The sequence below is a fragment of the Drosophila bipectinata genome, chromosome 3R, assembly GCF_030179905.1.
Source record: "Drosophila bipectinata strain 14024-0381.07 chromosome 3R, DbipHiC1v2, whole genome shotgun sequence".
Lineage (NCBI taxonomy): Eukaryota > Metazoa > Arthropoda > Insecta > Diptera > Drosophilidae > Drosophila > Drosophila bipectinata.
Window position 1 is genome coordinate 20,870,781 of NC_091739.1, and position 11,048 is coordinate 20,881,828.

At 46.9% G+C, this 11,048-nt stretch overlaps 1 protein-coding gene across 1 annotated transcript; it reads left to right on the plus strand.

The window, feature by feature from the left end:
• Positions 1–333: 333 nt before the first annotated feature.
• On the plus strand, positions 334–10,383 carry l(3)L1231 (lethal (3) L1231). The gene is made up of 6 exons (XM_017235749.3): positions 334–583; positions 4,907–5,320; positions 5,380–7,115; positions 7,174–8,312; positions 8,378–8,485; positions 8,602–10,383. The coding sequence occupies exons 2-6, from the start codon at positions 5,057–5,059 to the stop codon at positions 8,871–8,873; spliced, it is 3,519 nt and encodes a 1,172-aa protein (XP_017091238.2). The 5' UTR covers positions 334–583; positions 4,907–5,056; the 3' UTR covers positions 8,874–10,383.
• The last annotated feature ends 665 nt before the right edge of the window (positions 10,384–11,048 follow it).

The following is an 11,048-nucleotide window of genomic DNA, read 5'->3' on the forward strand; positions in this document are numbered from 1 at the left end:
AGGAAAAAAGTTTTCTCCAGGAAATCTTTACGGGCGCCATACATTCAGAATTTTGAAAAAGTATAGCGCCCTTTAAAAACGCTTTTAATTTTAAATTTGCATGGAATATATTTCGAGTGTACAAGTGTAAAGAGTCAAGTGTACATTTCAATATATTTAAAAAATTGTTTCTTTTTCAAAACATCGATTTCTTATCGATTTTTTTGGTTAAAAACATCGTTTTTTGTCCACCTCTACAAAGAAATTGGCTAAAACAAAAAATACCAGACAAGTGCCCGTTTCCCAAAGCCCCAAAAATACCAAAGACCTCCCTCTCTCTCATGAACACACACCCAAGAAAAATTGTGTGTGTGTTGGTGTACCATCGAGTTGCGTGTCGCCCGATTGCAAAGCTATTTAACAAATTTATTCGAAAAACGCATTTAAAGCAACGCCCCCTTAACGGAAAGACCTGAACGGGCTGCAATAAACATCCACCCAAAGCAATGGAGTGTTCTTGAGCTCTCAAAGAACAGTTTATGTGGTAAAATTTGCATTTGAAAGTGGACATCGAGAAGAAAATTTTGCAGCAGAAAATTCCCAGGTCTGTGTATCGAACATGTGCATGTGTGCGTGTTGAGCGAGAGAGGAAGCTCAGAGTTGTCGACGTTTCTGCTGAATTGGGATTAAAACCATTCTTCCAGAGTAAATCAAATCGAATTTTAGCCACTTTGGGATCAAAAATCTTATTTAATTGCCTGCTAAATAAGTGCATGCGTTCGGTCTCGAATCGGTGTTGTGTTCATCTCTCTCTTTGATTGTGGGGAAGCCGACAACCCTGGCGCACGAAGGGTGTCTCAAACAACAAAAAAGCTGCGGCGCCACTTTGACGTGCGACTCCCATCAGACGGTTGGTCTTGGCTCTCGCGGCTGTATTCGGTTTTCTGTGTGCCTGTGTGAGTGAGCCCCAACTGTGGGTGTGTGTTTGTGTGAGTGTGGTTGTGTGTACTGCCCGTGACGCATTCTTGTTTTGCATCAAAGCCCCAAAGCAGAAACGGAAAAGAAAAAACGAAAAAAGCTTGTCAAGCCGAAAACAAAAGCAGTACTGATACTGCAGAAATTGGTGCTCCAAAGTAAAAGCAGTTAATTCAAAGCCCTCGACGGTGCAAGTGCAACTCTATGCGCAAGTGTAGTGTCTGTGTGTGTGTCTGTTTGGGAGGGGGGCCTGTGGGGAAAGAAAGCGAAGGAGCGCAAAAGCAAAGAGAAAAAAGGGCGAGGGCGGCGCACCGTCACCGCCTTAAAAAAAAAAAAAAAGTATACGAAACAGGAAGGAGAGAAATCATAAAAACGCCGGCAACAGCGGTTCTCGAGTCCCCTCCACCCACAATCCGCCCAATGTCTCACATGCGAAGCAAAACGCAAAAAGAAATTCAAAACGCGCTCCCCATCAAAGTTCATTTACACGGAATTCGTAATTTGTTTTTAGTTTTTTGGATTTGTTTATTGGCACATCGGTGAACGTGTCTATGTGTGTGTGTGTGTGTGTGCGGGCTGGCGACAGATGTGTGGGAGCTGGAGCTCTATTACCTTGCCATCCCCCTACCCCCCTCTTAATCACCGTGACGATCGCGTGCATGTGTGTGTTGGTGTTTGTATTGCCAAAAAATCTTCCAGTGTGGAAACAAGTCCGTGAGAAACCAAGACAATCGTTAGCTTGGCTTTAACGGAACAGATGTGTGTGTGTTGTGGCAACAACAACAGCTGCCCGTCACTAAAAAAAAAGTCATCTACTCGAAGTTACAATTTAAACAAAATGTCAAAATGCAGTGATAGTAAACCTTGGTTCATTTTGTGGAGTCATTGCTACTTTAATGGATTTCCAGACAAGAGAACAGGAAACTATTTGTGTATTCCGAGCCGTTCTCCCACGGATCATGCATTCCAATTATCGGATCACAACGGATTAGGTGTCGTGGCCGGAACCCCTTGATGATAAGAAAGGGGTCCACTGTAGGATTGGGGGTCTCTACTGCTAAACACAAGAAACAGCATTAACGGCTCAAAAGTGGCCAAGTGGAGCTGCAGATGGAGTTTCGAGTTCGTTTGGCTCCGTTGGCTGAACCGCATGTCTGGGCTCTTACCTCGCCATCTCTCCACAATTTCCATCTTAATCTCCAGCTGCCGTTGTGCCCCTTTTTCTCTGCCTCCGTGTCGTCATTATATTATATTGTTTTTCTTCTTTTTTTGCTTTGCAAAATTTAGCCTTCAGTTTCCGGTTATGAAGGAAGCGGCAAACGGGTTTTGCTTGGTCTCTTAGCCGCCCCTCCTGCCCCCTGCCTCCAGCCGCCTGCCTCCGGGGCTGCAATGTGCATTTAAATGCAATCCAAGTGGTGCGTCAATGCCGATGCAACTGAAACATATCAAACTAAAGGCCTTTAAAGCCAAAACAAAACTACCCATCTTATCAGTAGCATAATACTGCGTATTTCAAAATCCCTTCTTGATAAAGATACTGCTGTGATTATACTAAAAATACACATGACGAGTATGGGAGTATCGTGCTGATAAATCGAAAGCCCCTTGAGGTGCGAAAGCGGTGTGTTTATTGCCATCTTTCGTGTGAAAAAATTAAAACAGGTATTATATCACGGAAACCCCGAACTTATGGCCAGATTCTGGGATGTCTGGTTTTTGGAATTTAACAAAACAATCAGAAATTGATTGTTCAAATCGTAGAAGTCTAGAGAGTACTCAGAGTAGTGTTTCTCAGGGGATTGTTGGCAAAGTCATAGCTCTAGACCAGTAAGCGTAACGCTGCAAACGATTTGCTCTCGTAATTAACCTCTCAACCGGCTGACGGCCTGCCTGCCTACCTGAGTGGTAGAGATACCTGGCCGGCCCACCGGGCGAAACCAGCAGACCTTTGCGAGCCAACAACCTTCGTGTTTTGTTCCACGACATGCGTTTTCCTCAGAGGTATCTCAACAGAGCTATAGCTTCAGGTATTCTATGATTTCTGGATAGTTTATCTCGAGTTGGTAATGCGATTATGTTGCAATATAACACCATTTTACTATTTATATCGTCCGGTTTGTAGTCCAAACTCTGGCCAGAGCTGAAGTAACTATCTAGAGATCAGTGATCTTAACATCCAGCGGCGTTTGTAAGGCTTCTAACCAGCTTGTTGATTTGGCTTTTTGTTCAGGTTCGATGGCTTGTCTTGTAGCTCCGACTTCTTTTGTTTCTTGGTTTTTCTTGTTTGGTCGTTTGGTCGTTGCCTGGTCGTGGTTCTTATCATTTGAGCGTGTTTCCAAGTTGGACCCAAAAAACGGGTTAACATTTAAGACCTAAAATGGCCAAAAGCAACGAGCTGGCTCTGCTGTGGAGCAGGAGGAGTGGGGGGCCAGACGATCGCTCGAAAGAACCACAAGAGCTGGTGGGGCACCAGCCCCAGACCGATGCTCCAACAACAAAGGCAAACAATAACAAATTCCCAGCATCGTCATTATTTGCAATTATCGACAGTTCGCTTTGTGCGGTTTCCTTCATCTCGTTCTCTCTTTTGTTTGTACGCTAAAATCTTGGACTTCGTCTCGTCTGCGGGCTTAGGATCAAAAACCTCTGCCTTCTCTGTTGATTTACTGATTTACTCGAACTTCCATGAGTCTCGTGTCTTAACCTTAGGATCTTCTGCCCAATGTCTGCCCAGCAACGGAGGAATGTGTGCGGAAAAGCATGAAAATCATAAACAAAACTGTCACGTACAGGGCGGGGGGGCGTGGATGTGGGAGCAGGTGATGCCCAGATGGAGGGTTTGGATAGTTTTCAGATACTCCAAGTCAAGGCTATTTTTAATACACGTACTAATAATAAAACCAGGAGTGTTTTGGCCACCTCTGTTTGGGGTGGGGGCCAAAGTCATTTCCTCCGTTCTCGGAAAATGTAAAGAAAGCATAAACAAACAAAGGAGCACACTCTCGGATAACTCGTTCCCGGGTAGTATTGTAATCACGACCGAGAATCAATATGTGCGAAACTAATCATAAGCTGTTCGTACTGGGGAGCCACGAAACCAGGGAGCGGAAGTGTCTTTTCTTCGCACCAGAACAGTGTTTTCCCCCCAACTTTTCCTTGGCGGGCAGTGAGTGGTGGGCTTATCTTCTGGCAGTACTGCTGCTCCCTCTCTCCATATGCTTTTCTCTGCCCCAATAATTGCTAAGTTCAATAATAATATTCCAACGCAGTTGTGGGGTATTCTGATTTGCTTGGTATGCAAATTTTGAGACTGACCACGGTAGAGGGAAAGTGACTAATACTCTTCATAATACTTAGTTACTTAGTAGTTTGATTTATTTTAATAAAACCTACTAGAAGTAGAAAGAATCAAAAATTAATTAGCCAAGAGGTGGTACTATTCATGCGGCCACCACTGTCGCCTGGCGATGGGGTGTCTGGTTTATTATTTTTAATTATTGCGATTTTGCTGCGCTATCAGCATTTGTTATTAACGGCCGCGGGGCCAAGCGGCACGAAAGAGAGAAGAAAGGAACGAAGATGGGGAGCAGCAAATGGCCGAAAGAGAAATGGCGGGGAAAGGAGCATGTCGGAGGAGGAGCTCTGCATGGCGGAGCAGAAAGAAAGCAACGAACTAACGAACGATTCACTTGAACTGGTTTCGGCGAGCAGATTTATTTATTTTGATTGTAGTTTGTTTTTATTATCGCATTCGTTTGCACGGCTCTGGGGTTTGGGAGACGGTATCTGTGTGTGCGACTGGGGGGCGGTGTGGCTGTGTGCTTGTGTGTCCAGATGTGGAAGCGAGTGCGCGAATGCAATTTGGCTGAGAGCACGTGACAACGCCCATTTATGACGTCTTCCTTCTGAACTTTAACTTATTGATTTTTTTTCACCCAAACTGCCATTGCAGATCAAGTAGAGAGAGAGAGTCGAGCGCAGAGGACACACACCCAACCAAACCATAACCAAAACCAGTAACCGAACAGCAGCCACAGCACAGCCAGAAGAAGCCGGACGAGCAGAAGCAACGTGAAAGAACAGCAGCGGCTCCACATTGGACATGTCATGTCAGCAAGTGTACAGACTCCACTCAGCAGCCACCGCAACAGCCACGATACCTAGGAATCCCGCCAACAGAAACCGGAGCCTTACCGCAGCAGCAGCATCGTCAGCAGCCGCAATCAGTGTCACAGCAAAGGCAGGAACAGCAGCAACGCTGACGCCAGTGGAGAGCATAGCCAGCAAGACGACGTCCGAGGACGCGGATCCTTATGCCTTCACAGAGGCCGTGGCAGTTGCACCTCCCATTTTATTCAATGCACAGGTAGGAGGGCCTTCGGTCTAGTTCGGTCTATCTGTTATTTATGATTCATTTTTCTTTAGAAATCTCGAGCCCGCCTAAGCGACAGCACCAGCAACAGGAGTTGCAGCAGTAACAAGAGGCAAATACCAGCAGGTGGTGCCACAGGCGGCCGGAAGGTGAGCCTGGTGGCCCAACGCAATGCCGCAGTAGCAGCAGTCGCGCAGGCAGCATCCGCAAAGGCGCAGGCGTCTTTAGCAACCCCAGCAAGCACAGCAGCAACAACAACGAATTTCCATTATGCCACGCAATCTCAGAGACAACCAGTCCTTCCGCCTGTGCATTTGCAGTTGCACCTGCCGCAGCAAACGCCGCAGTTGCAATCGCAGTCGCAGGCGTCCCCGAAACGGGCCAACGTGTGCATAGTCCGCCCGCAGCAGCAGCAGCAAGAGAAGTCCGAGCCTTCTGAGCCCTGCCAGCAGCTGGCTGGCCCACCACCGCCGCTGTACTCCCACACACCGTCGCTCTGGCAGACGCCGCTGCTGCTGGAAAACGGCCAGAAGCAGCAACCGGTGCAGCTCATCCACCCGCAACAACAACATCTCGCGCAGCAGCAGCAGCAGCAGCAGCAGACTGTTGCCATTGCGCTGGTCAGCCCGCCCACATCGCCCGCCTCACTACCCTCGCCAACTCTGCCGCCAGCCAACGGAGCAGTGACCGCCATGGTGGCTCCGATTTCGGTGTCGCCCAAGGGCAGCGGTCTACCGTTGCCGCCCTCGAAATTCCACCACACCACTCTGGCGCAGCACTTGCAGAAGGTGGAGTGCCTGAAGAAGAAGAAGTCCCTGCCGTTGGTATGCCAAATAAACAACAACAACAACGTAAAGATCCAGAACAACAACAGCATTGGAGAGTCGCTTAACAAGCCGGTCACCTACAACTGCACCCAGCCGCCCCCTCTGACGGTTTTCAAAGCGTCTGCCCCACCGCAGATGGCTGTCCCATCACAGAAACATTCCGCCGGCAAGAGTATGGAGGAGAGCGATCTCAGTGACATACCCGTCAATGTTATATTCAGGAAGCCGAAAGTGGCAGCAGGACCGGATGCTGCCACAGAAGTGTCCGTGGGGGGAGTCAAGTTGGTTACCCCGTTGACGCCGCCGACACCGCCGGAGATCAAAACTCCACCGCCCCTGCTGGCTCAACTGCATCCTCAGATACCGCCGCTAGCTGGTGCTCCCGGCCCCCTGCAAAAAACATCAGTACCACTACCCACACCACCCACAACACCCACACCAGCCATAGCCAGCCAGCCCACTTCAGCCAAGAAAACTGAACAAATGTCTTCCAAAGTCGCCAACAAGAGAGGCAACTCAAATACCAACAACACCCGAAACCACTTAGCCGCCAAGAAGGTGATGCCGCCGCCCCAGGAACCGGTGGCATCTCCGAAAACCAAGACGGAGGAGCCGACGACTCGGCAACGACGCTCCGATTCGGGTGCAAAGCTCGGGTCCGTGGAATGGAACGAAAACCAGAACTTCTCGACGGACTCGCCCTACTGCCTGCAGCAGTACTGGATGCACTCTCCCGGTCTTAACTACTCCAAAGATGAGTCCGCGTCCACGCCGCTCTCGCCAAGTAACAAGCGGGAGGAGAGGATTGCCGTAAAGAAGGGTTTACTGCGACGGCAGGCTCTGCAACTGCTTTCCACCCGTTCGTTGCAGGAGGTGCCACTGCGGGCCGCAAAGCAGCGGCTGAAGAGTGTCCAGAATCTGCTGGTTAAGTACCAGGACCATGCCGGCCAACAGCAGGGAATGTAAGTACCAATGGAGCTTCCAACCTGAATCTTGTCCTAATTTTGTATCCTATTTTAGTGGCATTGGGAACCGGTGTCTAGTGGCCAACTGCAAGCTTCCCACTTTGAGCATGGCAGCGCACTGCGAGCGGCACATCGTCAACAACGACACCCAGCAGCTGTTCCAGCCGTGTGTGGCCTGGAGAGTGGATGGAACTGCTTGTCAGGCTCCTGTCTTCGATGTCCTGCACACGCTGGCCTTGTGCAAGGAGCATAGCCACCTGCGGACGGGCCTGGACGCAGCCCGACCAGCTCCGAGACAAAACTTACCCCACGCTGGAGTTGGTGTGGCCGGTAGTGTTGCTGGAAGTGCCGGCGCTACGCAGCGCAAGCGCAAGGCCAACTCGAGTCCCGTGACACGTCCCCAGAAACGTGGAAGAAAACCCCTGGCGGAGCAGTGCGTGCCGAAACCCCAGCCTCCCACTCCGCAGGCAACCACTCTGCCTCTGGTTCCATCCTCGGGAATGCAGCGCAAGAGCAGCACCACCTCGCTGGAGTCTATTGCCAGCAACTCGCACTCCTCGCACTCCACAGTGGCATCGGTTCAGAACATGCCACAGCTTTCCATACCGCCGGCCCTGGTTCCACTCAGCGGCGATTTCCAAGCCAAGCAACAGCACCAGCAGCCGCAACAGCAAGAACAGCAGGTGGTGCCCAAGCTGGAGATCTTCGATCCGATGTTCAAGTTTGTAGACCAAACCCAACTGAGCTCGGGATCGGGAGTACCCTTGGATAGCAGCCTCAACCTGCTGGCAAATGCCAACATAAAGGCCGAAGAGATTAGCCAGATTGTGGCCCAGCTGGCGGCAGCTGGTGGCGATTTGCACCATCATAACAACAATAACAACAACAATATTAGCAACCACAACAACAATAGTGTGCATTTCAACAACAACAACAACATGAACTTCGCCAACAACAACAATAACAGTCACCAGCAACACAGTTTCCCGTCATTCAGCACGGCCTTTGGAAGTGCCATGGGCCAGCCGATTGTGGCGCAAAACGGGCATGCACCTGCCAGCCTGGCCAACACGGCGGATATTTTGGGGCGGGAAATGCTAAGTATTTGCGAGAATAGCTCGGCGTACGCCAGCTCAGAGGACACTGGACTGGGAGGGCTGAGCGAGTCCGAGCTGATTGGCGCCAACGATGCTGGTGAGTCTGCTAAGCTTTTGGATTTTGATTAAAGCGAAACTAACCTTGGCCGTAATCTTTTCCAGATGACATAGCATTGGTGGCGAATGGCGCCCACTTGCTGGAGGAGCATGATCTGGTAAATGTGTTCGACACGCTGCCGGACGATGCTTTCAACGAGTTGTTCGAATCTGGTGTGTATATAACCGCAATTTTAATTGTTCAGCTTTTCATTGTACTAATCCATGTGTGCCTCCGCTGCTGTCGCCTTCGCCTTCGCCATCGCCTGGAATCGATGATGCTGCTGCAGTGCAACAAGCCGAGTGCGAAGCTATGGACCGGGCGCTCGAGATTGCCGACAAGAACCTCAAGTGTCTGCAGCAGACGATTGGTGGCTCGGCAGATAGCGCCTTCCTCAATGATTTCCTCGACGTGGGCGATGATCTGTTGGCGGATGCCGTGATGCATTCGCCGAATACCTCCGGTATCGATGCATCCACGTTGTTCGTGGACAGCAGCAGCGGCGGCGGCAACAGCAGCAGCAACGGTGGCTCCGATATTTCGCGATTGGTGCAGACTTAGATTAGAGCAACACCCGCCGCCAATAAACTAAACTTACCTTTGAGCACTTCTGGGCAGCTTCCCTTTGGCAACATTTTCGGCCCATTTTCACTTTTCCATAGGCTTTTCCATAATATGAAAGCATACGCTAGGAAATATATACATTCAAATATATAAATATATATATTTATTCGTTAATGTATAAAACATAAAAAAAGCTAAAAAAATAGCACTGACTTCAAAAAAAGAAAAAAACAGAAATGTCCAAAAAAAGGTTTAGTTGAACTTAACTTAAACACAAGAACATAGAACTAGCATTATAAATTAAAACGTAAACGTAACATAACTTGTTAGTGAGCCAAGAACGGATTGTAGCGAGCAGCTTTATTAAATACTTAAAACAATCAACAAACTGAATTAAAAACAGCAGCAGCATCAGCAGCAGAAAAATAGAAACCGTAGATAGATCTTTGATTTGAATTAACATCCAAATAAGCCCCGACTTCTACTGAGAATCCTCCTAATCCAGCAGCAGGATAAGCAGCGTCTGAGTTACAGTTTGGTTTAATTTTTGGCTTGCACATACACACTGAGACACCTTACACACCTTCCACACCCACACCCACACTCACACCCACACACACATACAATGTACAAGGGTCTAGTTTGAAACCGCGAATCGTATTACTAAATATACAACTATATACTTATATATATATATATGAAATATATCACATCTAAGTATAAGCTTTAATTTAAACGAACCCACAAACACCCAAAACAAAGTAAAATCAACAAACAAACAAAAAAATCTTAATTTTTTAAGCTTTTTATTAGGCCACTGCGCTAATGGCCGCCAAACTCTGATTTCAGTTTTTGTTAAGCCTAACAAATTTTAAAAGCAAGCTTAGGCTGACCGAGAGAATTTTAATGCTATTTTATTACCTTGCGTTACGTCTTCTAAATTTTGTAAAAATAACATAATATACATATAAAATAGATCTTAATAAGATGTAATTTTCTTTAGACTGTAGACGAGATAAGCATATATAGATCGAGATATATATATATATACACAACACAAAACATGCAAGAAAACTGTTACGCTTTAAATACGATTATATATACCCACTCACTTAGCCCGTTCCCAAATCGCGCCCAAAACCAAACAAACCAAGCCATTCCATTCCATCCTCTCATTCATAAGTTCGATCAAAGTCCATTGTAAGTTTTCTCATTTCTCATCTGTCGTCAAGTATTAAACGGAATGAACCGATCGATGGTTTAAGGACCTCGTTTAACAAAAAACTATGTATTGTAAATCGTCTTCGATTTTTGTGTTGAAGCCACCCACCACCTCCCCTATCGCACATCGCACCGGCATCTCTCATTGGGGCTTTCGTTTGGGAAAGTCAACGGAAGGAAAGCGACTCCACACATAATAACGGAACTCTGTAATATATGATATACTACTACTACTAACTCCCCCCTACAGTCTCACTCTCTATCTCTAAAAAAAAAAAAAAGGAAACCCTTCTAGAATATAATGTATTCGATCGAGTTAGTTTGGTTACCGATTACGACTTGATTACGTCTAAGTTCTCTGGCCTGCCACTGGCCCACTCAGATCTACTCGCGAACAAAATTGTGTTTTTTTGAAACTAAATGTATTCGACTTATGCTTTAAACATTTGAAACCCTATTTTTTATACAACACTTTACTTTTTAAGAAACCGCAGAGATGAAACCACTGAGCCCACGTATCCCTCCAGTAGCAGCAGCCTCGTTTCCATTCGATTTTTTTTTTTTTCGTTTTGTTTTCGCGGTATGAGGTACGATTTCATTTTGTAATTTACGTGCATTTTTGTGATCTAATTTGTGTAACTACTTTAAACGAAAAAACAAAAAAAAAAAAACAACAAAATATTTTAAGAAATGAAAACAAAAAAACAATAAAAACAAAACAAAGCAAGAAACTGAATTGTATTGATTTTATGGCAACTGAATATTTTACCCTGAAAAAAATATAATGGAATATTTTTAGTAAAAAAAAAATTATCATTATCATTCCTTGAACGGGCATCTTGGATGTGGACGAACCTGGTTGTTCGAACTTGGCAGGCGCCGACTGGACGTTCCAAGCCCCACAGCCATTTCACAATATAATTTTTCGTAGGAATCAGTTCGTTTGCACTG